The sequence below is a fragment of the Asterias amurensis genome, chromosome 2 (assembly GCF_032118995.1).
Source record: "Asterias amurensis chromosome 2, ASM3211899v1".
NCBI classification, from domain to species: domain Eukaryota; kingdom Metazoa; phylum Echinodermata; class Asteroidea; order Forcipulatida; family Asteriidae; genus Asterias; species Asterias amurensis.
In genome coordinates this window covers 17,574,725-17,602,557 of record NC_092649.1, presented here as the reverse complement: position 1 = coordinate 17,602,557, position 27,833 = coordinate 17,574,725, and the positions used below count along the sequence as shown (strand labels likewise).

General features: G+C 46.4%; 1 protein-coding gene across 1 annotated transcript in view; it reads left to right on the top strand.

Moving 5' to 3' along the window:
- LOC139950038 (uncharacterized) overlaps window positions 1–27,833 on the top strand; it is a 55,617-nt gene that overhangs the window by 14,023 nt on the left and 13,761 nt on the right. The window contains exon 3 of the mRNA XM_071948672.1: window positions 4,169–4,436. Coding sequence (XP_071804773.1) covers window positions 4,169–4,436 — 268 coding nt within the window. The remainder of the gene's footprint in view (window positions 1–4,168; window positions 4,437–27,833) is intronic.

The window sequence follows — 27,833 nt, the reverse complement described above, 5'->3', positions numbered from 1 at the left end:
TCCCATTATAACTACCGAGAAGCCAGCTGTTGCTACTGATGCTGCAGTTGTAACAACCATTAAGCCAGCTGTTGCTACTGATGCTCCACTTGTAACAACCATGAAGCCAGCTGTTGCTACTGATGCTCCAGTTGTAACAACCAAGAAGCCAGCTGTTGCTACTGATGCTCCAGTTGTAACAACCATGAAGCCAGCTGTTGCTACTGATGCTCCAGTTATAACAACCAAGAAGCCAGCCATTGCTACTGATGCTCCAGTTGTAACAACCAAGACGCCAGCTGTTGCTACTGATGCTCCAATTATAACTACTGAGAAGCCAGCTGTTGCTACTGATGCTCCAATTGTAACAACAGGGAAGCCAGCTGTTGCTACTGATGCTCCAGTTGTAACAACCAAGAAGCCAGCTGTTGCTACTGATGCTCAAATTATAACTACCGAGAAGCCAGCTGTTGCTACTGATGCTCCAATTGTAACAACAGAGAAGCCAGTGATTGCTACTGATGCTCCACTTGTAACAACCATGAAGCCAGCTGTTGCTACTGATGCTCCAGTGGTTACAACAGAGAAGCCAGCTGTTGCTACTGATGCTCCAGTTGTAACAACCATGAAGCCAACTGTTGCTACTGATGCTCCAGTTGTAACAACCATGAAGCCAGCTGTTGCTACTGATGCTCCAGTTGTAACAACCATGAAGCCAGCCATTGCTAGTGATGCTCCAATTTTAACAACCAAGAAGACAGCTGTTGCTACTGATGCTCCAATTATAACTACCGAGGAGCCAGCTGTGGCTACTGATGCTCCAATTATAACTACCGAGAAGCCAGCTGTTGCTACTGATGCTCCAGTTGTAACAACCATAAAGCCAGCTGTTGCTACTGATGCTCCAGTTGTAACACCCATGAAGCCAGCCATTGCTACTGATGCTCCAATTATAACTACCGAGAAGCCAGCTGTTGCTACTGATGCTCCAATTGTAACAACAGAGAAGCCAGTTGTTGCTACTGATGCTCCAGCTGTAACAACAGAGAAGCCAGCTGTTGCTACCGATGCTCCAGTTGTAACAACCATGAAGCCAGCTGTTGCTACTGATGCTCCAATTATAACTACCGAGAAGCCAGCTGTTGCTACTGATGCTGCAGTTGTAACAACCATTAAGCCAGCTGTTGCTACTGATGCTCCACTTGTAACAACAGAGAAGCCAGCTGTTGCTACTGATGCTCCAGTTGTAACAACCATGAAGCCAGCTGTTGCTACTGATGCTCCAGCTGTAACAACCATGAAGCCAGCCATTGCTACTGATGCTCCAGTTGTAACAACCGAGAAGGCAGCTGTTGCTACTGATGCTCCAATTATAACTACCGATAAGCCAGCTGTTGCTACTGATGCTCCAATTATCACTACCGTGAAGCCAGCTGTTGCTACTGATGCTCCAGCTGTAACAACCATGAAGCCAGCTGTTGCTACTGATGCTCCAGTTGTAACAACCGTGAAGCCAGCTGTTGCTACTGATGCTCCAGTTGTAACAACCATGAAGCCAGCTGTTGCTACTGATGCTCCAATTGTAACAACAGAGAAGCCAGCTGTTGCTACTGATGCTCCAATTAAAACTACCGAGAAGCCAGCTGTTGCTACTGATGCTCCAGATGTAACAACCATGAAGCCAGCTGTTGCAACTGATGCTCCAGTTGTAACAACCAAGAAGCCAGCTGTTGCTACTGATGCTCCAGTTGTAACAACAGAGACCCCAGCTGTTGCTACTGATGCTCCCATTATAACTACCGAGAAGCCAGCTGTTGCTACTGATGCTCCAGTTGTAACAACCATTAAGCCAGCTGTTGCTACTGATGCTCCAGTTGTAACAACCATGAAGCCAGCTGTTGCTACTGATGCTCCAGTTGTAACAACCATGAAGCCAGCCATTGCTACTGATGCTCCAGTTCTAACAACCAAGAAGCCAGCTGTTGCTACTGATGCTCCAATTGTGACAACCATGAAGCCAGCTGTTGCTACTGATGCTCCAATTGTAACAACAGAGAAGCCAGTTGTTGCTACTGATGCTCCAGCTGTAACAACAGAGAAGCCAGCTGTTGCTACTGATGCTCCAATTGTAACAACCATTAAGCCAGCTGTTGCTACTGATGCTCCAATTATAACTACCGAGAAGCCAGCTGTTGCTACTGATGCTCCAGTTGTAACAACCATCAAGCCAGCTGTTGCTACTGATGCTCCAGTTGTAACAACCATGAAGCCAGCCGTTGCTACTGATGCTCCAGTTGTAACAACCATGAAGCCAGCCATTGCTACTGATGCTCCAGTTCTAACAACCAAGAAGCCAGCTGTTGCTACTGATGCTCCAATTGTAACAACCATGAAGCCAGCTGTTGCTACTGATGCTCCAATTATAACTACCGAGAAGCCAGCTGTTGCTACTGATGCTCCAATTATAACTACCGAGAAGCTAGCTCTTGCTACTGATGCTCCAGTTGTTACAACCATGAAGCCAGCTGTTGCTACTGATGCTCCAGTTGTCACAACCATGAAGCCAGCCATTTCTACTGATGCTCCAGTTTTAACAACCAAGAAGCCAGCTGTTGCTACTGATGCTCCAGTTGTAACAACCAAGAAGCTAGCTGTTGCTACCGATGCTCCAGTTGTAACAACAGAGAAGCCAGTTGTTGCTACTGATGCTCCAGTTGTAACAACAGAGAAGCCAGCTGTTGCTACTGATGCTCCAGTTGTAACAACCAAGAAGCCAGCTGTTGCTACTGATGCTCCAGTTATAACTACTGAGAAGCCAGCTGTTGCTACTGATGCTCCAGTTGTAACAACAATTAAGCCAGCTGTTGCTACTGATGCTCCACTTGGAACAACCATGAAGCCAGCTGTTGCTACTGATGCTCCAGTTGTAACAACAGAGAAGCCAGCTGTTGCTACTGATGCTCCAGTTGTAACAACCATCAAGCCAGCTGTTGCTACTGATGCTCCAGTTGTAACAACCATCAAGCCAGCTGTTGCTACTGATGCTCCAGTTGTAACAACCATAAAGCCAGCTGTTGCTACTGATGCTCCAGTTGTAACAACCATGAAGCCAGCCATTGCTACTGATGCTCCAATTATAACTACCGAGAAGCCAGCTGTTGCTACTGATGCTCCAATTGTAACAACAGAGAAGCCAGTTGTTGCTACTGATGCTCCAGCTGTAACAACAGAGAAGCCAGCTGTTGCTACCGATGCTCCAGTTGTAACAACCATGAAGCCAGCTGTTGCTACTGATGCTCCAACTATAACTACCGAGAAGCCAGCTGTTGCTACTGATGCTGCAGTTGTAACAACCATTAAGCCAGCTGTTGCTACTGATGCTCCACTTGTAACAACCATGAAGCCATCTGTTGCTACTGATGCTCCAGTTGTAACAACCAAGAAGCCAGCTGTTGCTACTGATGCTCCAATTATAACTACCAAGAAGCCAGCTGTTGCTACTGATGCTCCATTTGTAACAACCATGAAGCCAGCTGTTGCTACTGATGCTCCAGTTGTAACAACCATGAAGCCAGGCATTGCTACTGATGCTCCAGTTGTAACAACCAGGAAGCCAGCTGTTGCTACTGATGCTCCAATTGTAACAACCATGAAGCCAGCTGTTGCTACTGATGGTCCACTTGTAACAACCATTAAGCCAGCTGTTGCTACTGATGCTCCAATTATAACTACCGAGAAGCCAGCTGTTGCTACTGATGCTCCAGTTGTAACAACCATGAAGCCAGCTGTTGCTACTGATGCTCCAGTTGTAACAACCATGAAGCCAGCTGTTGCTACTGATGCTCCAGTTGTAACAACCATGAAGCCAGCTGCTCCAGTTGTAACAACCAAGAAGCCAGCTGTTGCTACTGATGCTCCAATTGTAACAACCATGCGGCCAGCTGTTGCTACTGATGCTCCAATTATAACTACCGAAAAGCCAGCTGTTGCTACTGATGCTCCAATTATAACTACCGAGAAGCCAGCTGTTGCTACTGATGCTCCAGTTGTAACAACCATGAAGCCAGCTGTTGCTACTGATGCTCCAGTTGTAACAACCATGAAGCCAGCCATTTCTACTGACACTCCAGTTTTAACAACCAAGAAGCCAGCTGTTGCTACTGATGCTCCAGTTGTAACAACCATGAAGCTAGCTGTTGATACTGATGCTCCAGATGTATCTACTGAGACACCTATTACAATTGTTTCAACAATTGATCCCTTCTCACAAACAGAGAAGCTGACAGCACCAACTGACTTACCACAGGATTTGAAAATAAAGACAGAGTCATCTGAAGTTACTGATGCTCCAGTTGTTTCAACCATGCAACCAGCTATTGTTACTGATGCTCCTGTTATAACAACCATGAAGCCAGCCATTGCTACTGATGCTCCAGTTGTAGCAACCAAGAAGCCAGGTGTTGCTACTGAGGCTCCTATTTTAACAACAGAGAAGCCAGCTGTTGCTACTGATGCTCCACTTGTAACAACCATGAAGCCAGCCATTGCTACTGATGCTTCAATTATAACTACCGAGAAGCCAGCTGTTGCTACTGATGCTCCAATTGTAACAACCATGAAGCCAGCTGTTGCTACTGATGCTCCAGTTGTAACAACCATGAAGCCAGCCATTGCTACTGATGCTCCAGTTGTAACAACCAAGAAGCCAGCTGTTGCTACTGATGCTCCAATTGTAACAACCATGAAGCCAGCTGTTGCTACTGATGCTACAATTATAACTACCGAGAAGCCAGCTGTTGCTACTGATGCTCCAATTATAACTACCGAGAAGCCAGCTGTTGCTACTGATGCTGCAGTTGTAACAACCATGCAGCCAGCTGTTGCTACTGATGCTCCAGTTGTAACAACCATGAAGCCAGCCATTTCTACTGATGCTCCAGTTTTAACAACCAAGATGCCAGCTGTTGCTACTGATGCTCCAGTTGTAACAACCAAGAAGCTAGCTGTTGCTACCGATGCTCCAGTTGTAACAACAGAGAAGCCTGTTGTTGCTACTGATGCTCCAGTTGTAACAACAGAGAAGGCAGCTGTTGCTACTGATGCTCCAGTTGTAACAACCAAGAAGCCAGCTGTTGCTACTGATGCTCCAGTTATAACTACCGAGAAGCCAGCTGTTGCTACTGATGCTCCAGTTGTAACAACAATTAAGCCAGCTGTTGCTACTGATGCTCCAGTTGTAACAACCATGAAGCCAGCTGTTGTTACTGATGCTCCAGTTGTAACAACAGAGAAGCCAGCTGTTGCTACTGATGCTCCAGTTGTAACAACCAAGAAGCCAGCTGTTGCTACTGATGCTCCAGTTATAACTACCGAGAAGCCAGCTGTTGCTACTGATGCTCCAGTTGTAACAACCATTAAGCCAGCTGTTGCTACTGATGCTCCAGTTGTAACAACCATTACGCCAGCCATTGCTACTGATGCTCCAGTTGTAACAACCAAGACGCCAGCTGTTGCTACTGATGCTCCAATTTTAACTACCGAGAAGCCAGCTGTTGCTACTGATGCTCCAATTGTAACAACAAAGAAGCCAGCTGTTGCTACTGATGCTCCAGTTGTAACAACCATGAAGCCAGCTGTTGCTACTGATGCTCCACTTGTAACAACAGAGAAGCCTGTTGTTGCTACTGATGCTCCAGTTGTAACAACAGAGAAGCCAGCTGTTGCTACTGATGTTCCAGTTGTAACAACCAAGAAGCCAGCTGTTGCTACTGATGCTCCAGTTGTAACAACCATGAAGCCAGCTGTTGCTACTGATGCTCCAGTTGTAACAACCATTACGCCAGCCATTGCTACTGATGCTCCAGTTGTAACAACCAAGAAGGCAGCTGTTGCTACTGATGCTCCAATTATAACTACCGAGAAGCCAGCTGTTGCTACTGATGCTCCAGTTGTAACAACCATGAAGCCAGCTGTTGCTACTGATGCTCCAGTTGTAACAACCATGAAGCCAGCTGTTGCTACTGATGCTCCAGTTGTAACAACCATTACGCCAACCATTGCTACTGATGCTCCAGTTGTAACAACCAAGAAGGCAGCTGTTGCTACTGATGCTCCAATTATAACTACCGAGAAGCCAGCTGTTGCTACTGATGCTCCAGTTGTAACAACCATGAAGCCAGCTGTTGCTACTGATGCTCCAGTTGTAACAACAGAGAAGGAAGCTGTTGCTACTGATGCTCCAGTTGTAACAACCATGAAGCCAGCTGTTGCTACTGATGCTCCAGTTGTAACAACCATGAAGCCAGCTGTTGCTACTGATGCTCCAGTTGTAACAACCATTAAGCCAGCCATTGCTACTGATGCTCCAGTTGTAACAACCAAGAAGGCAGCTGTTGCTACTGATGCTCCAATTATAACTACCGAGAAGCCAGCTGTTGCTACTGATGCTCCAGCTGTAACAACCATGAAGCCAGCTGTTGCTACTGATGCTCCAGTTGTAACAACCATGAAGCCAGCTGTTGCTACTGATGCTCCAGTTGTAACAACCATGAAGCCAGCTATTGCTACTGATGCTCCTATTGTAACAACCATGAAGCCAGCTGTTGCTACTAATGCTCCAGTTGTAACAACCATGAAGCCAGCTGTTGCTACTGATGCTCCAGTTGTAACAACCATGAAGCCAGCTATTGCTACTGATGCTCCTATTGTAACAACAGAGAAGCAAGCTGTTGCTACTGATGCTCCAGTTGTAACAACCATGAAGCCAGCTGTTGCTACTGATGCTCCAATTTTAACTACCGAGAAGCCAGCTGTTGCTACTGATGCTCCAATTGTAACAACAAAGAAGCCAGCTGTTGCTACTGATGCTCCAGTTGTAACAACCATGAAGCCAGCTGTTGCTACTGATGCTCCAGTTGTAACAACCATGAAGCCAGCTGTTGCTACTGATGCTCCAGTTGTAACAACCATGAAGCCAGCTATTGCTACTGATGCTCCTATTCTAACAACAGAGAAGCCAGCTGTTGCTACTGATGCTCCAGTTGTAACAACCATGAAGCCAGCTGTTGCTACTGATGCTCCAGTTGTAACAACCATGAAGCCAGCTGTTGCTACTGATGCTCCAGTTGTAACAACCATGAAGCCAGCCATTGCTACTGATGCTCCAGTTGTAACAACCAAGAAGCCAGCTGTTCCTACTGATGCTCCAATTGTAACAACAGAAAAGCCAGCTGTGGCTACTGATGCTCCAGTTATAACAACCAAGAAGCCAGCTGTTGCTACCGATGCTCCAATTGTAACAACAGAGAAGCCTGTTGTTGCTACTGATGCGCCAGTTGTAACAACAGAGAAGCCAGATGTTGCTACTGATGCTCCAGTTGTAACAACCAAGAAGCCAGCTGTTGCTACTGATGCTCCAGTTATAACTACCGAGAAGCCAGCTGTTGCTACTGATGCTCCAGTTGTAACAACCATTAAGCCAGCTGTTGCTACTGATGCTCCACTTGTAACAACCTTGAAGCCAGCTGTTGCTACTGATGCTCCAGTTGTAACAACCGAGAAGCCAGCTGTTGCTACTGATGCTCCAGTTGTAACAACCATGAAGCCAGCTGTTGCTACTGATGCTCCAGTTGTAACAACCAAGAAGGCTGCTGTTGCTACTGATGCTCCAATTATAACTACCGAGAAGCCAGCTGTTGCTACTGATGCTCCAATTATAACTACCAAGAAGCCAGCTGTTGCAACTGATGCTCCAGTTGTAACAACCATGAAGCCAGCTGTTGCTACTGATGCTCCAGTTGTAACAACCATGAAGCCAGCCATTGCTACTGATGCTCCAGTTGTAATAACTAAGAAGCCAGCTGTTGCTACTGATGCTCCAGTTGTAACAACCATGACGCCAGCCATTGCTACTGATGCTCCAGTTGTAACAACGAAGAAGGCAGCTGTTGCTACTGATGCTCCAGTTTTAACTACCGAGAAGCCAGCCATTGCTACTGATGCTCCAGTTGTAACAACAGAGAAGCCAGCTGTTGCTACTGATGCTCCAGTTGTAACAACCAAGAAGCCTGCTGTTGCTACTGATGCTCCAGTTATAACTACTGAGAAGCCAGCTGTTGCTACTGATGCTCCAGTTGTAACAACAATTAAGCCAGCTGTTGCTACTGATGCTTCAGTTGTAACAACCATGAAGCCAGCTGTTGCTACTGATGCTCCAGTTGTAACAACAGAGAAGCCAGCTGTTGCTACTGATGCTCCAGTTGTAACAACAGAGAAGCCAGCTGTTGCTACTGATGCTCCAGTTGTAACAACCAAGAAGCCAGCAGTTGCTACTGATGCTCCAGTTGTTTCAACCATGCAACCAGCTATTGTTACTTATGCTCCTGTTATAACAACCATGAAGCCAGCCATTGCTACTGATGCTCCAGTTGTAGCAACCAAGAAGCCAGGTGTTGCTACTGAGGCTCCTATTTTAACAACAGAGAAGCCAGCTGTTGCTACTGATGCTCCACTTGTAACAACCATGAAGCCAGCCATTGCTACTGATGCTCCAATTATAACTACCGAGAAGCCAGCTGTTGCTACTGATGCTCTAATTGTAACAACCATGAAGCCAGCTGTTGCTACTGATGCTCCAGTTGTAACAACCATGAAGCCAGCCATTGCTACTGATGCTCCAGTTGTAACAACCAAGAAGCCAGCTGTTGCTACTGATGCTCCAATTGTAACAACCATGAAGCCAGCTGTTGCTACTGATGCTACAATTATAACTACCGAGAAGCCAGCTGTTGCTACTGATGCTCCAATTATAACTACCGAGAAGCCAGCTGTTGCTACTGATGCTCCAGTTGTAACAACCATGAAGCCAGCCATTTCTACTGATGCTCCAGTTTTAACAACCAAGATGCCAGCTGTTGCTACTGATGCTCCAGTTGTAACAACCAAGAAGCTAGCTGTTACTACCGATGCTCCAGTTGTAACAACAGAGAAGCCTGTTGTTGCTACTGATGCTCCAGTTGTAACAACAGAGAAGCCAGCTGTTGCTACTGATGCTCCAGTTGTAACAACCAAGAAGCCAGCTGTTGCTACTGATGCTGCAGTTATAACTACCGAGAAGCCAGCTGTTGCTACTGATGCTCCAGTTGTAACAACAATTAAGCCAGCTGTTGCTACTGATGCTCCAGTTGTAACAACCATAAAGCCAGCTGTTGTTACTGATGCTCCAGTTGTAACAACAGAGAAGCCAGCTGTTGCTACTGATGCTCCAGTTGTAACAACCAAGAAGCCAGCTGTTGCTACTGATGCTCCAGTTATAACTACCGAGAAGCCAGCTGTTGCTACTGATGCTCCAGTTGTAACAACCATGAAGCCAGCCATTGCTACTGATGCTCCAGTTGTAACAACCAAGACGCCAGCTGTTGCTACTGATGCTCCAATTTTAACTACCGAGAAGCCAGCTGTTGCTACTGATGCTCCAATTGCAACAACAAAGAAGCCAGCTGTTGCTACTGATGCTCCAGTTGTAACAACCATGAAGCCAGCTGTTGCTACTGATGCTCCAGTTGTAACAACAGAGAAGCCTGTTGTTGCTACTGATGCTCCAGTTGTAACAACAGAGAAGCCAGCTGTTGCTACTGATGCTCCAGTTGTAACAACCAAGAAGCCAGCTGTTGCTACTGATGCTCCAGTTGTAACAACCATGAAGCCAGCTGTTGCTACTGATGCTCCAGTTGTAACAACCATTACGCCAGCCATTGCTACTGATGCTCCAGTTGTAACAACCAAGAAGGCAGCTGTTGCTACTGATGCTCCAATTATAACTACCGAGAAGCCAGCTGTTGCTACTGATGCTCCAGTTGTAACAACCAAGAAGCCAGCTGTTGCTACTGATGCTCCAGTTGTAACAACCATGAAGCCAGCTGTTGCTACTGATGCTCCAGTTGTAACAACCATTACGCCAGCCATTGCTACTGATGCTCCAGTTGTAACAACCAAGAAGGCAGCTGTTGCTACTGATGCTCCAATTATAACTACCGAGAAGCCAGCTGTTGCTACTGATGCTCCAGTTGTAACAACCATGAAGCCAGCTGTTGCTACTGATGCTCCAGTTGTAACAACCATGAAGCCAGCTGTTGCTACTGATGCTCCAGTTGTAACAACCATTACGCCAACCATTGCTACTGATGCTCCAGTTGTAACAACCAAGAAGGCAGCTGTTGCTACTGATGCTCCAATTATAACTACCGAGAAGCCAGCTGTTGCTACTGATGCTCCAGTTGTAACAACCATGAAGCCAGCTGTTGCTACTGATGCTCCAGTTGTAACAACAGAGAAGGAAGCTGTTGCTACTGATGCTCCAGTTGTAACAACCATGAAGCCAGCTGTTGCTACTGATGCTCCAGTTGTAACAACCATGAAGCCAGCTGTTGCTACTGATGCTCCAGTTGTAACAACCATTAAGCCAGCCATTGCTACTGATGCTCCAGTTGTAACAACCAAGAAGGCAGCTGTTGCTACTGATGCTCCAATTATAACTACCGAGAAGCCAGCTGTTGCTACTGATGCTCCAATTATAACTATCGAGAAGCCAGCTGTTGCTACTGATGCTCCAGCTGTAACAACCATGAAGCCAGCTGTTGCTACTGATGCTCCAGTTGTAACAACCATGAAGCCAGCTGTTGCTACTGATGCTCCAGTTGTAACAACCATGAAGCCAGCCATTGCTACTGATGCTCCAGTTGTAACAACCAAGAAGCCAGCTGTTGCTACTGATGCTCCAATTGTAACAACCATGAAGCCAGCTGTTGCTACTGATGCTACAATTATAACTACCGAGAAGCCAGCTGTTGCTACTGATGCTCCAATTATAACTACCGAGAAGCCAGCTGTTGCTACTGATGCTGCAGTTGTAACAACCATGCAGCCAGCTGTTGCTACTGATGCTCCAGTTGTAACAACCATGAAGCCAGCCATTTCTACTGATGCTCCAGTTTTAACAACCAAGATGCCAGCTGTTGCTACTGATGCTCCAGTTGTAACAACCAAGAAGCTAGCTGTTGCTACCGATGCTCCAGTTGTAACAACAGAGAAGCCTGTTGTTGCTACTGATGCTCCAGTTGTAACAACAGAGAAGGCAGCTGTTGCTACTGATGCTCCAGTTGTAACAACCAAGAAGCCAGCTGCTGCTACTGATGCTCCAGTTATAACTACCGAGAAGCCAGCTGTTGCTACTGATGCTCCAGTTGTAACAACAATTAAGCCAGCTGTTGCTCCTGATGCTCCAGTTGTAACAACCATGAAGCCAGCTGTTGTTACTGATGCTCCAGTTGTAACAACAGAGAAGCCAGCTGTTGCTACTGATGCTCCAGTTGTAACAACCAAGAAGCCAGCTGTTGCTACTGATGCTCCAGTTATAACTACCGAGAAGCCAGCTGTTGCTACTGATGCTCCAGTTGTAACAACCATTAAGCCAGCTGTTGCTACTGATGCTCCAGTTGTAACAACCATTACGCCAGCCATTGCTACTGATGCTCCAGTTGTAACAACCAAGACGCCAGCTGTTGCTACTGATGCTCCAATTTTAACTACCGAGAAGCCAGCTGTTGCTACTGATGCTCCAATTGTAACAACAAAGAAGCCAGCTGTTGCTACTGATGCTCCAGTTGTAACAACCATGAAGCCAGCTGTTGCTACTGATGCTCCAGTTGTAACAACAGAGAAGCCTGTTGTTGCTACTGATGCTCCAGTTGTAACAACAGAGAAGCCAGCTGTTGCTACTGATGTTCCAGTTGTAACAACCAAGAAGCCAGCTGTTGCTACTGATGCTCCAGTTGTAACAACCATGAAGCCAGCTGTTGCTACTGATGCTCCAGTTGTAACAACCATTACGCCAGCCATTGCTACTTATGCTCCAGTTGTAACAACCAAGAAGGCAGCTGTTGCTACTGATGCTCCAATTATAACTACCGAGAAGCCAGCTGTTGCTACTGATGCTCCAGTTGTAACAACCATGAAGCCAGCTGTTGCTACTGATGCTCCAGTTGTAACAACCATGAAGCCAGCTGTTGCTACTGATGCTCCAGTTGTAACAACCATTACGCCAACCATTGCTACTGATGCTCCAGTTGTAACAACCAAGAAGGCAGCTGTTGCTACTGATGCTCCAATTATAACTACCGAGAAGCCAGCTGTTGCTACTGATGCTCCAGTTGTAACAACCATGAAGCCAGCTGTTGCTACTGATGCTCCAGTTGTAACAACAGAGAAGGAAGCTGTTGCTACTGATGCTCCAGTTGTAACAACCATGAAGCCAGCTGTTGCTACTGATGCTCCAGTTGTAACAACCATGAAGCCAGCTGTTGCTACTGATGCTCCAGTTGTAACAACCATTAAGCCAGCCATTGCTACTGATGCTCCAGTTGTAACAACCAAGAAGGCAGCTGTTGCTACTGATGCTCCAATTATAACTACCGAGAAGCCAGCTGTTGCTACTGATGCTCCAATTATAACTACCGAGAAGCCAGCTGTTGCTACTGATGCTCCAGCTGTAACAACCATGAAGCCAGCTGTTGCTACTGATGCTCCAGTTGTAACAACCATGAAGCCAGCTGTTGCTACTGATGCTCCAGTTGTAACAACCATGAAGCCAGCTGTTGCTACTAATGCTCCAGTTGTAACAACCATGAAGCCAGCTGTTGCTACTGATGCTCCAGTTGTAACAACCATGAAGCCAGCTATTGCTACTGATGCTCCTATTGTAACAACAGAGAAGCCAGCTGTTGCTACTGATGCTCCAGTTGTAACAACCATGAAGCCAGCTGTTGCTACTGATGCTCCAATTTTAACTACCGAGAAGCCAGCTGTTGCTACTGATGCTCCAATTGTAACAACAAAGAAGCCAGCTGTTGCTACTGATGCTCCAGTTGTAACAACCATGAAGCCAGCTGTTGCTACTGATGCTCCAGTTGTAACAACCATGAAGCCAGCTGTTGCTACTGATGCTCCAGTTGTAACAACCATGAAGCCAGCTATTGCTACTGATGCTCCTATTCTAACAACAGAGAAGCCAGCTGTTGCTACTGATGCTCCAGTTGTAACAACCATGAAGCCAGCTGTTGCTACTGATGCTCCAGTTGTAACAACCATGAAGCCAGCTGTTGCTACTGATGCTCCAGTTGTAACAACCATGAAGCCAGCCATTGCTACTGATGCTCCAGTTGTAACAACCAAGAAGCCAGCTGTTCCTACTGATGCTCCAATTGTAACAACAGAAAAGCCAGCTGTGGCTACTGATGCTCCAGTTATAACAACCAAGAAGCCAGCTGTTGCTACCGATGCTCCAAGTGTAACAACAGAGAAGCCTTTTGTTGCTACTGATGCGCCAGTTGTAACAACAGAGAAGCCAGATGTTGCTACTGATGCTCCAGTTGTAACAACCAAGAAGCCAGCTGTTGCTACTGATGCTCCAGTTATAACTACCGAGAAGCCAGCTGTTGCTACTGATGCTCCAGTTGTAACAACCATTAAGCCAGCTGTTGCTACTGATGCTCCACTTGTAACAACCTTGAAGCCAGCTGTTGCTACTGATGCTCCAGTTGTAACAACCGAGAAGCCAGCTGTTGCTACTGATGCTCCAGTTGTAACAACCATGAAGCCAGCTGTTGCTACTGATGCTCCAGTTGTAACAACCAAGAAGGCTGCTGTTGCTACTGATGCTCCAATTATAACTACCGAGAAGCCAGCTGTTGCTACTGATGCTCCAATTATAACTACCAAGAAGCCAGCTGTTGCAACTGATGCTCCAGTTGTAACAACCATGAAGCCAGCTGTTGCTACTGATGCTCCAGTTTTAACAACCATGAAGCCAGCCATTGCTACTGATGCTCCAGTTGTAATAACTAAGAAGCCAGCTGTTGCTACTGATGCTCCAATTAAAACTACCGAGAAGCCAGCTGTTGCTACTGATGCTGCAATTGTAACAACCATGAAGCCAGCTGTTGCTACTGATGCTCCAGTTGTAACAACCATGACGCCAGCCATTGCTACTGATGCTCCAGTTGTAACAACGAAGAAGGCAGCTGTTGCTACTGATGCTCCAGTTTTAACTACCGAGAAACCAGCCATTGCTACTGATGCTCCAGTTGTAACAACAGAGAAGCCAGCTGTTGCTACTGATGCTCCAGTTGTAACAACCAAGAAGCCTGCTGTTGCTACTGATGCTCCAGTTATAACTACTGAGAAGCCAGCTGTTGCTACTGATGCTCCAGTTGTAACAACCATGAAGCCAGCTGTTGCTACTGATGCTCCAGTTGTAACAACCATGAAGCCAGCCATTGCTACTGATGCTCCAGTTGTAACAACCAAGAAGCCAGCTGTTCCTACTGATGCTCCAATTGTAACAACCAAGAAGCCAGCTGTTCCTACTGATGCTCCAATTGTAACAACAGAAAAGCCAGCTGTGGCTACTGATGCTCCAGTTATAACAACCAAGAAGCCAGCTGTTGCTACCGATGCTCCAAGTGTAACAACAGAGAAGCCTTTTGTTGCTACTGATGCGCCAGTTGTAACAACAGAGAAGCCAGATGTTGCTACTGATGCTCCAGTTGTAACAACCAAGAAGCCAGCTGTTGCTACTGATGCTCCAGTTATAACTACCGAGAAGCCAGCTGTTGCTACTGATGCTCCAGTTGTAACAACCATTAAGCCAGCTGTTGCTACTGATGCTCCACTTGTAACAACCTTGAAGCCAGCTGTTGCTACTGATGCTCCAGTTGTAACAACCGAGAAGCCAGCTGTTGCTACTGATGCTCCAGTTGTAACAACCATGAAGCCAGCTGTTGCTACTGATGCTCCAGTTGTAACAACCAAGAAGGCTGCTGTTGCTACTGATGCTCCAATTATAACTACCGAGAAGCCAGCTGTTGCTACTGATGCTCCAATTATAACTACCAAGAAGCCAGCTGTTGCAACTGATGCTCCAGTTGTAACAACCATGAAGCCAGCTGTTGCTACTGATGCTCCAGTTTTAACAACCATGAAGCCAGCCATTGCTACTGATGCTCCAGTTGTAATAACTAAGAAGCCAGCTGTTGCTACTGATGCTCCAATTAAAACTACCGAGAAGCCAGCTGTTGCTACTGATGCTGCAATTGTAACAACCATGAAGCCAGCTGTTGCTACTGATGCTCCAGTTGTAACAACCATGACGCCAGCCATTGCTACTGATGCTCCAGTTGTAACAACGAAGAAGGCAGCTGTTGCTACTGATGCTCCAGTTTTAACTACCGAGAAACCAGCCATTGCTACTGATGCTCCAGTTGTAACAACAGAGAAGCCAGCTGTTGCTACTGATGCTCCAGTTGTAACAACCAAGAAGCCTGCTGTTGCTACTGATGCTCCAGTTATAACTACTGAGAAGCCAGCTGTTGCTACTGATGCTCCAGTTGTAACAACAATTAAGCCAGCTGTTGCTACTGATGCTTCAGTTGTAACAACCATGAAGCCAGCTGTTGCTACTGATGCTCCAGTTGTAACAACAGAGAAGCCAGCTGTTGCTACTGATGCTCCAGTTGTAACAACAGAGAAGCCAGCTGTTGCTACTGATGCTCCAGTTGTAACAACCAAGAAGCCAGCAGTTGCTACTGATGCTCCAGTTGTTTCAACCATGCAACCAGCTATTGTTACTTATGCTCCTGTTATAACAACCATGAAGCCAGCCATTGCTACTGATGCTCCAGTTGTAGCAACCAAGAAGCCAGGTGTTGCTACTGAGGCTCCTATTTTAACAACAGAGAAGCCAGCTGTTGCTACTGATGCTCCACTTGTAACAACCATGAAGCCAGCCATTGCTACTGATGCTCCAATTATAACTACCGAGAAGCCAGCTGTTGCTACTGATGCTCTAATTGTAACAACCATGAAGCCAGCTGTTGCTACTGATGCTCCAGTTGTAACAACCATGAAGCCAGCCATTGCTACTGATGCTCCAGTTGTAACAACCAAGAAGCCAGCTGTTGCTACTGATGCTCCAATTGTAACAACCATGAAGCCAGCTGTTGCTACTGATGCTACAATTATAACTACCGAGAAGCCAGCTGTTGCTACTGATGCTCCAATTATAACTACCGAGAAGCCAGCTGTTGCTACTGATGCTCCAGTTGTAACAACCATGAAGCCAGCCATTTCTACTGATGCTCCAGTTTTAACAACCAAGATGCCAGCTGTTGCTACTGATGCTCCAGTTGTAACAACCAAGAAGTTAGCTGTTACTACCGATGCTCCAGTTGTAACAACAGAGAAGCCTGTTGTTGCTACTGATGCTCCAGTTGTAACAACAGAGAAGCCAGCTGTTGCTACTGATGCTCCAGTTGTAACAACCAAGAAGCCAGCTGTTGCTACTGATGCTCCAGTTATAACTACCGAGAGGCCAGCTGTTGCTACTGATGCTCCAGTTGTAACAACAATTAAGCCAGCTGTTGCTACTGATGCTCCAGTTGTAACAACCATGAAGCCAGCTGTTGTTACTGATGCTCCAGTTGTAACAACAGAGAAGCCAGCTGTTGCTACTGATGCTCCAGTTGTAACAACCAAGAAGCCAGCTGTTGCTACTGATGCTCCAGTTATAACTACCGAGAAGCCAGCTGTTGCTACTGATGCTCCAGTTGTAACAACCATTAAGCCAGCTGTTGCTACTGATGCTCCAGTTGTAACAACCATGAAGCCAGCCATTGCTACTGATGCTCCAGTTGTAACAACCAAGACGCCAGCTGTTGCTACTGATGCTCCAATTTTAACTACCGAGAAGCCAGCTGTTGCTACTGATGCTCCATTTGCAACAACAAAGAAGCCAGCTGTTGCTACTGATGCTCCAGTTGTAACAACCATGAAGCCAGCTGTTGCTACTGATGCTCCAGTTGTAACAACAGAGAAGCCTGTTGTTGCTACTGATGCTCCAGTTGTAACAACAGAGAAGCCAGCTGTTGCTACTGATGCTCCAGTTGTAACAACCAAGAAGCCAGCTGTTGCTACTGATGCTCCAGTTGTAACAACCATGAAGCCAGCTGTTGCTACTGATGCTCCAGTTGTAACAACCATTACGCCAGCCATTGCTACTGATGCTCCAGTTGTAACAACCAAGAAGGCAGCTGTTGCTACTGATGCTCCAATTATAACTACCGAGAAGCCAGCTGTTGCTACTGATGCTCCAGTTGTAACAACCATGAAGCCAGCTGTTGCTACTGATGCTCCAGTTGTAACAACCATGAAGCCAGCTGTTGCTACTGATGCTCCAGTTGTAACAACCATTACGCCAACCATTGCTACTGATGCTCCAGTTGTAACAACCAAGAAGGCAGCTGTTGCTACTGATGCTCCAATTATAACTACCGAGAAGCCAGCTGTTGCTACTGATGCTCCAGTTGTAACAACCATGAAGCCAGCTGTTGCTACTGATGCTCCAGTTGTAACAACAGAGAAGGAAGCTGTTGCTACTGATGCTCCAGTTGTAACAACCATGAAGCCAGCTGTTGCTACTGATGCTCCAGTTGTAACAACCATGAAGCCAGCTGTTGCTACTGATGCTCCAGTTGTAACAACCATTAAGCCAGCCATTGCTACTGATGCTCCAGTTGTAACAACCAAGAAGGCAGCTGTTGCTACTGATGCTCCAATTATAACTACCGAGAAGCCAGCTGTTGCTACTGATGCTCCAATTATAACTACCGAGAAGCCAGCTGTTGCTACTGATGCTCCAGCTGTAACAACCATGAAGCCAGCTGTTGCTACTGATGCTCCAGTTGTAACAACCATGAAGCCAGCTGTTGCTACTGATGCTCCAGTTGTAACAACCATGAAGCCAGCTATTGCTACTGATGCTCCTATTGTAACAACCATGAAGCCAGCTGTTGCTACTGATGCTCCAGTTGTAACAACCATGAAGCCAGCTGTTGCTACTGATGCTCCAGTTGTAACAACCATGAAGCCAGCTATTGCTACTGATGCTCCTATTGTAACAACCATGAAGCCAGCTGTTGCTACTAATGCTCCAGTTGTAACAACCATGAAGCCAGCTGTTGCTACTGATGCTCCAGTTGTAACAACCTTGAAGCCAGCTATTGCTACTGATGCTCCTATTGTAACAACAGAGAAGCCAGCTGTTGCTACTGATGCTCCAGTTGTAACAACCATGAAGCCAGCTGTTGCTACTGATGCTCCAATTTTAACTACCGAGAAGCCAGCTGTTGCTACTGATGCTCCAATTGTAACAACAAAGAAGCCAGCTGTTGCTACTGATGCTCCAGTTGTAACAACCATGAAGCCAGCTGTTGCTACTGATGCTCCAGTTGTAACAACCATGAAGCCAGCTGTTGCTACTGATGCTCCAGTTGTAACAACCATGAAGCCAGCTATTGCTACTGATGCTCCTATTCTAACAACAGAGAAGCCAGCTGTTGCTACTGATGCTCCAGTTGTAACAACCATGAAGCCAGCTGTTGCTACTGATGCTCCAGTTGTAACAACCATGAAGCCAGCTGTTGCTACTGATGCTCCAGTTGTAACAACCATGAAGCCAGCCATTGCTACTGATGCTCCAGTTGTAACAACCAAGAAGCCAGCTGTTCCTACTGATGCTCCAATTGTAACAACAGAAAAGCCAGCTGTGGCTACTGATGCTCCAGTTATAACAACCAAGAAGCCAGCTGTTGCTACCGATGCTCCAATTGTAACAACAGAGAAGCCTGTTGTTGCTACTGATGCGCCAGTTGTAACAACAGAGAAGCCAGATGTTGCTACTGATGCTCCAGTTGTAACAACCAAGAAGCCAGCTGTTGCTACTGATGCTCCAGTTATAACTACCGAGAAGCCAGCTGTTGCTACTGATGCTCCAGTTGTAACAACCGAGAAGCCAGCTGTTGCTACTGATGCTCCAGTTGTAACAACCATGAAGCCAGCTGTTGCTACTGATGCTCCAGTTGTAACAACCAAGAAGGCTGCTGTTGCTACTGATGCTCCAATTATAACTACCGAGAAGCCAGCTGTTGCTACTGATGCTCCAATTATAACTACCAAGAAGCCAGCTGTTGCAACTGATGCTCCAGTTGTAACAACCATGAAGCCAGCTGTTGCTACTGATGCTCCAGTTGTAACAACCATGAAGCCAGCCATTGCTACTGATGCTCCTATTCTAACAACAGAGAAGCCAGCTGTTGCTACTGATGCTCCAGTTGTAATAACCATGAAGCCAGCTGTTGCTACTGATGCTCCAATTGTAACAACCATGACGCCAGCTGTTGCTACTGATGCTCCAGTTGTAACAACCATGAAGCCAGCCATTGCTACTGATGCTCCAGTTGTAACAACCAAGAAGCCAGCTGTTCCTACTGATGCTCCAATTGTAACAACAGAAAAGCCAGCTGTGGCTACTGATGCTCCAGTTATAACAACCAAGAAGCCAGCTGTTGCTACCGATGCTCCAATTGTAACAACAGAGAAGCCTGTTGTTGCTACTGATGCGCCAGTTGTAACAACAGAGAAGCCAGATGTTGCTACTGATGCTCCAGTTGTAACAACCAAGAAGCCAGCTGTTGCTACTGATGCTCCAGTTATAACTACCGAGAAGCCAGCTGTTGCTACTGATGCTCCAGTTGTAACAACAGAGAAGCCAGCTGTTGCTACTGATGCTCCAGTTGTAACAACCAAGAAGCCAGCAGTTGCTACTGATGCTCCAGTTGTTTCAACCATGCAACCAGCTATTGTTACTTATGCTCCTGTTATAACAACCATGAAGCCAGCCATTGCTACTGATGCTCCAGTTGTAGCAACCAAGAAGCCAGGTGTTGCTACTGAGGCTCCTATTTTAACAACAGAGAAGCCAGCTGTTGCTACTGATGCTCCACTTGTAACAACCATGAAGCCAGCCATTGCTACTGATGCTCCAATTATAACTACCGAGAAGCCAGCTGTTGCTACTGATGCTCTAATTGTAACAACCATGAAGCCAGCTGTTGCTACTGATGCTCCAGTTGTAACAACCATGAAGCCAGCCATTGCTACTGATGCTCCAGTTGTAACAACCAAGAAGCCAGCTGTTGCTACTGATGCTCCAATTGTAACAACCATGAAGCCAGCTGTTGCTACTGATGCTACAATTATAACTACCGAGAAGCCAGCTGTTGCTACTGATGCTCCAATTATAACTACCGAGAAGCCAGCTGTTGCTACTGATGCTCCAGTTGTAACAACCATGAAGCCAGCCATTTCTACTGATGCTCCAGTTTTAACAACCAAGATGCCAGCTGTTGCTACTGATGCTCCAGTTGTAACAACCAAGAAGCTAGCTGTTACTACCGATGCTCCAGTTGTAACAACAGAGAAGCCTGTTGTTGCTACTGATGCTCCAGTTGTAACAACAGAGAAGCCAGCTGTTGCTACTGATGCTCCAGTTGTAACAACCAAGAAGCCAGCTGTTGCTACTGATGCTCCAGTTATAACTACCGAGAAGCCAGCTGTTGCTACTGATGCTCCAGTTGTAACAACAATTAAGCCAGCTGTTGCTACTGATGCTCCAGTTGTAACAACCATGAAGCCAGCTGTTGTTACTGATGCTCCAGTTGTAACAACAGAGAAGCCAGCTGTTGCTACTGATGCTCCAGTTGTAACAACCAAGAAGCCAGCTGTTGCTACTGATGCTCCAGTTATAACTACCGAGAAGCCAGCTGTTGCTACTGATGCTCCAGTTGTAACAACCATTAAGCCAGCTGTTGCTACTGATGCTCCAGTTGTAACAACCATGAAGCCAGCCATTGCTACTGATGCTCCAGTTGTAACAACCAAGACGCCAGCTGTTGCTACTGATGCTCCAATTTTAACTACCGAGAAGCCAGCTGTTGCTACTGATGCTCCAATTGCAACAACAAAGAAGCCAGCTGTTGCTACTGATGCTCCAGTTGTAACAACCATGAAGCCAGCTGTTGCTACTGATGCTCCAGTTGTAACAACAGAGAAGCCTGTTGTTGCTACTGATGCTCCAGTTGTAACAACAGAGAAGCCAGCTGTTGCTACTGATGCTCCAGTTGTAACAACCAAGAAGCCAGCTGTTGCTACTGATGCTCCAGTTGTAACAACCATGAAGCCAGCTGTTGCTACTGATGCTCCAGTTGTAACAACCATTACGCCAGCCATTGCTACTGATGCTCCAGTTGTAACAACCAAGAAGGCAGCTGTTGCTACTGATGCTCCAATTATAACTACCGAGAAGCCAGCTGTTGCTACTGATGCTCCAGTTGTAACAACCATGAAGCCAGCTGTTGCTACTGATGCTCCAGTTGTAACAACCATGAAGCCAGCTGTTGCTACTGATGCTCCAGTTGTAACAACCATTACGCCAACCATTGCTACTGATGATCCAGTTGTAACAACCAAGACGCCAGCTGTTGCTACTGATGCTCCAATTATAACTACCGAGAAGCCAGCTGTTGCTACTGATGCTCCAGTTGTAACAACCATGAAGCCAGCTGTTGCTACTGATGCTCCAGTTGTAACAACAGAGAAGGAAGCTGTTGCTACTGATGCTCCAGTTGTAACAACCATGAAGCCAGCTGTTGCTACTGATGCTCCAGTTGTAACAACCATGAAGCCAGCTGTTGCTACTGATGCTCCAGTTGTAACAACCATTAAGCCAGCCATTGCTACTGATGCTCCAGTTGTAACAACCAAGAAGGCAGCTGTTGCTACTGATGCTCCAATTATAACTACCGAGAAGCCAGCTGTTGCTACTGATGCTCCAATTATAACTACCGAGAAGCCAGCTGTTGCTACTGATGCTCCAGCTGTAACAACCATGAAGCCAGCTGTTGCTACTGATGCTCCAGTTGTAACAACCATGAAGCCAGCTGTTGCTACTGATGCTCCAGTTGTAACAACCATGAAGCCAGCTATTGCTACTGATGCTCCTATTGTAACAACCATGAAGCCAGCTGTTGCTACTGATGCTCCAGTTGTAACAACCATGAAGCCAGCTGTTGCTACTGATGCTCCAGTTGTAACAACCATGAAGCCAGCTATTGCTACTGATGCTCCTATTGTAACAACAGAGAAGCCAGCTGTTGCTACTGATGCTCCAGTTGTAACAACCATGAAGCCAGCTGTTGCTACTGATGCTCCAATTTTAACTACCGAGAAGCCAGCTGTTGCTACTGATGCTCCAATTGTAACAACAAAGAAGCCAGCTGTTGCTACTGATGCTCCAGTTGTAACAACCATGAAGCCAGCTATTGCTACTGATGCTCCTATTCTAACAACAGAGAAGCCAGCTGTTGCTACTGATGCTCCAGTTGTAATAACCATGAAGCCAGCTGTTGCTACTGATGCTCCAATTGTAACAACCATGACGCCAGCTGTTGCTACTGATGCTCCAGTTGTAACAACCATGAAGCCAGCCATTGCTACTGATGCTCCAGTTGTAACAACCAAGAAGCCAGCTGTTCCTACTGATGCTCCAATTGTAACAACAGAAAAGCCAGCTGTGGCTACTGATGCTCCAGTTATAACAACCAAGAAGCCAGCTGTTGCTACCGATGCTCCAATTGTAACAACAGAGAAGCCTGTTGTTGCTACTGATGCGCCAGTTGTAACAACAGAGAAGCCAGATGTTGCTACTGATGCTCCAGTTGTAACAACCAAGAAGCCAGCTGTTGCTACTGATGCTCCAGTTATAACTACCGAGAAGCCAGCTGTTGCTACTGATGCTCCAGTTGTAACAACCATTAAGCCAGCTGTTGCTACTGATGCTCCACTTGTAACAACCTTGAAGCCAGCTGTTGCTACTGATGCTCCAGTTGTAACAACCGAGAAGCCAGCTGTTGCTACTGATGCTCCAGTTGTAACAACCATGAAGCCAGCTGTTGCTACTGATGCTCCAGTTGTAACAACCAAGAAGGCTGCTGTTGCTACTGATGCTCCAATTATAACTACCGAGAAGCCAGCTGTTGCTACTGATGCTCCAATTATAACTACCAAGAAGCCAGCTGTTGCAACTGATGCTCAAGTTGTAACAACCATGAAGCCAGCTGTTGCTACTGATGCTCCAGTTGTAACAACCATGAAGCCAGCCATTGCTACTGATGCTCCAGTTGTAATAACTAAGAAGCCAGCTGTTGCTACTGATGCTCCAATTAAAACTACCGAGAAGCCAGCTGTTGCTACTGATGCTCCAATTGTAACAACCATGAAGCCAGCTGTTGCTACTGATGCTCCAGTTGTAACAACCATGAAGCCAGCCATTGCTACTGATGCTCCAGTTGTAACAACGAAGAAGCCAGCTGTTGCTACTGATGCTCCAGTTTTAACTACCGAGAAGCCAGCCATTGCTACTGATGCTCCAGTTGTAACAACAGAGAAGCCAGCTGTTGCTACTGATGCTCCAGTTGTAACAACCAAGAAGCCTGCTGTTGCTACTGATGCTCCAGTTATAACTACTGAGAAGCCAGCTGTTGCTACTGATGCTCCAGTTGTAACAACAATTAAGCCAGCTGTTGCTACTGATGCTTCAGTTGTAACAACCATGAAGCCAGCTGTTGCTACTGATGCTCCAGTTGTAACAACAGAGAAGCCAGCTGTTGCTACTGATGCTCCAGTTGTAACAACAGAGAAGCCAGCTGTTGCTACTGATGCTCCAGTTGTAACAACCATGAAGCCAGCTGTTGCTACTGATGCTCCAGTTGTAACAACTATGAAGCCAGCCATCGCTACTGATGCTCCAGTTGTAACAACCAAGAAGGCAGCTGTTGCTACTGATACTCCAATTATAACTACCGAGAAGCCAGCTGTTGCTACTGATGCTCCAATTATAACTACCGAGAAGCCAGCTGTTGCTACTGATGCTCCAGCTGTAACAACCATGAAGCCAGCTGTTGCTACTGATGCTCCAGTTGTAACAACCATGAAGCCAGCTGTTGCTACTGATGCTCCAGTTGTAACAACCATGAAGCCAGCTATTGCTACTGATGCTCCTCTTGTAACAACAGAGAAGCCAGCTGTTGCTACTGATGCTCCAGTTGTAACAACCATAAAGCCAGCTGTTGCTACTGATGCTCCAGTTGTAACAACCATGAAGCCAGCTATTGCTACTGATGCTCCTATTGTAACAACAGAGAAGCCAGCTGTTGCTACTGATGCTCCAGTTGTAACAACCATGAAGCCAGCTGTTGCTACTGATGCTCCAATTTTAACTACCGAGAAGCCAGCTGTTGCTACTGATGCTCCTATTGTAACAACAGAGAAGCCAGCTGTTGCTACTGATGCTCCAGTTGTAACAACCATGAAGCCAGCTGTTGCTACTGATGCTCCAATTTTAACTACCGAGAAGCCAGCTGTTGCTACTGATGCTCCAGTTGTAACAACAAAGAAGCCAGCTGTTGCTACTGATGCTCCAGTTGTAACAACCATGAAGCCAGCTGTTGCTACTGATGCTCCAGTTGTAACAACTATGAAGCCAGCCATTGCTACTGATGCTCCAGTTGTAACAACCATGAAGCCAGCTGTTGCTACTGATTCTCCAGTTGTAACAACCATGAAGCCATCTATTGCTACTGATGCTCCTCTTGTAACAACAGAGAAGCCAGCTGTTGCTACTGATGCTCCAGTTGTAACAACCATGAAGCCAGCTGTTGCTACTGATGCTCCAGTTGTAACAACCATGAAGCCAGCTGTTGCTACTGATGCTCCAGTTGTAACAACCATGAAGCCAGCTGTTGCTACTGATGCTCCAGTTGTAACAACCAAGAAGGCAGCTGTTGCTACTGATGCTCCAATTATAACTACCGAGAAGCCAGCTGTTGCTACTGATGCTCCAGTTGTAACAACCATGAAGCCAGCTGTTGCTACTGATGCTCCAGTTGTAACAACCAAGAAGGCAGCTGTTGCTACTGATGCTCCAATTATAACTACCGAGAAGCCAGCTGTTGCTACTGATGCTCCAATTATAACTACCAAGAAGCCAGCTGTTGCAACTGATGCTTCAGTTGTAACAACCATGAAGCCAGCTGTTGCTACTGATGCTCCAGTTGTAACAACCATGAAGCCAGCCATTGCTACTGATGCTCCAGTTGTAATAACTAAGAAGCCAGCTGTTGCTACTGATGCTCCAATTAAAACTACCGAGAAGCCAGCTGTTGCTACTGATGCTCCAATTGTAACAACCATGAAGCCAGCTGTTGCTACTGATGCTCCAATTTTAACTACCGAGAAGCCAGCTGTTGCTACTGATGCTCCAGTTGTAACAACCATGAAGCCAGCTGTTGCTACTGATGCTCCAGTTGTAACAACCATGAAGCCAGCTGTTGCTACTGATACTCCAGTTGTAACAACCATGAAGCCAGCTGTTGCTACTGATGCTCCAGTTGTAACAACCAAGAAGGCAGCTGTTGCTACTGATGCTCCAATTATAACTACCGAGAAGCCAGCTGTTGCTACTGATGCTCCAGTTGTAACAACCATGAAGCCAGCTGTTGCTACTGATGCTCCAGTTGTAACAACCAAGAAGGCAGCTGTTGCTACTGATGCTCCAATTATAACTACCGAGAAGGCAGCTGTTGCTACTGATGCTCCAATTATAACAACCAAGAAGCCAGCTGTTGCTACTGATGCTCCAGTTGTAACAACCATGAAGCCAGCTGTTGCTACTGATGCTCCAGTTGTAACAACCATTACGCCAGCCATTGCTACTGATGCTCCAGTTGTAACAACCAAGAAGCCAGCTGTTGCTACTGATGCTCCAATTAAAACTACCGAGAAGCCAGCTGTTGCTACTGATGCTCCAATTGTAACAACCATGAAGCCAGCTGTTGCTACTGATGCTCCAATTTTAACTACCGAGAAGCCAGCTGTTGCTACTGATGCTCCAGTTGTAACAACCATGAAGCCAGCTGTTGCTACTGATGCTCCAGTTGTAACAACCATGAAGCCAGCTGTTGCTACTGATACTCCAGTTGTAACAACCATGAAGCCAGCTGTTGCTACTGATGCTCCAGTTGTAACAACCAAGAAGGCAGCTGTTGCTACTGATGCTCCAATTATAACTACCGAGAAGCCAGCTGTTGCTACTGATGCTCCAGTTGTAACAACCATGAAGCCAGCTGTTGCTACTGATGCTCCAGTTGTAACAACCAAGAAGGCAGCTGTTGCTACTGATGCTCCAATTATAACTACCGAGAAGCCAGCTGTTGCTACTGATGCTCCAATTATAACAACCAAGAAGCCAGCTGTTGCTACTGATGCTCCAGTTGTAACAACCATGAAGCCAGCTGTTGCTACTGATGCTCCAGTTGTAACAACCATTACGCCAGCCATTGCTACTGATGCTCCAGTTGTAACAACCAAGAAGGCAGCTGTTGCTACTGATGCTCCAATTATAACTACCGAGAAGCCAGCTGTTGCTACTGATGCTCCAGTTGTAACAACCATGAAGCCAGCTGTTGCTACTGATGCTCCAGTTGTAACAACCATGAAGCCAGCTGTTGCTACTGATGCTCCAGTTGTAACAACCATTACGCCAACCATTGCTACTGATGCTCCAGTTGTAACAACCAAGAAGGCAGCTGTTGCTACTGATGCTCCAATTATAACTACCGAGAAGCCAGCTGTTGCTACTGATGCTCCAATTATAACTACCGAGAAGCCAGCTGTTGCTACTGATGCTCCAGCTGTAACAACCATGAAGCCAGCTGTTGCTACTGATGCTCCAGTTGTAACAACCATGAAGCCAGCTGTTGCTACTGATGCTCCAGTTGTAACAACCATGAAGCCAGCTATTGCTACTGATGCTCCTATTGTAACAACCATGAAGCCAGCTGTTGCTACTGATGCTCCAGTTGTAACAACCATGAAGCCAGCTGTTGCTACTGATGCTCCAGTTGTAACAACCATGAAGCCAGCTATTGCTACTGATGCTCCTATTGTAACAACAGAGAAGCCAGCTGTTGCTACTGATGCTCCAGTTGTAACAACCATGAAGCCACCTGTTGCTACTGATGCTCCAGTTTTAACTACCGAGAAGCCAGCTGTTGCTACTGATGCTCCAATTGTAACAACAAAGAAGCCAGCTGTTGCTACTGATGCTCCAGTTGTAACAACCATGAAGCCAGCTGTTGCTACTGATGCTCCAGTTGTAACAACCATTAAGCCAGCTGTTGCTACTGATGCTCCACTTGTAACAACCTTCAAACCAGCTGTTGCTACTGATGCTCCAGTTGTAACAACCGAGAAGCCAGCTGTTGCTACTGATGCTCCAGTTGTAACAACCATGAAGCCAGCTGTTGCTACTGATGCTCCAGTTGTAACAACCAAGAAGGCAGCTGTTGCTACTGATGCTCCAATTATAACTACCGAGAAGCCAGCTGTTGCTACTGATGCTCCAATTTTAACTACCAAGAAGCCAGCTGTTGCAACTGATGCTCCAGTTGTAACAACCATGAAGCCAGCTGTTGCTACTGATGCTCCAGTTGTAACAACCATGAAGCCAGCCATTGCTACTGATGCTCCAGTTGTAACAACCAAGAAGCCAGCTGTTGCTACTGATGCTCCAGTTGTAACAACCATGAAGCCAGCTGTTGCTACTGATGCTGTAGTTGTAACAACCATGAAGCCAGCTGTTGCTACTGATGCCCCAATTATAACTACCGAAAAGCCAGCTGTTGCTACTGATGCTCCAATTATAACTACCAAGAAGCCAGCTGTTGCTACTGATGCTCCAATTGTAACAACCATGAAGCCAGCTGTTCCTACTGATGCTCCAGTTATAACAACCAAGAAGCCAGCTGTTGCTACTGATGCTCCAGTTATAACTACCGAGAAGCCAGCTG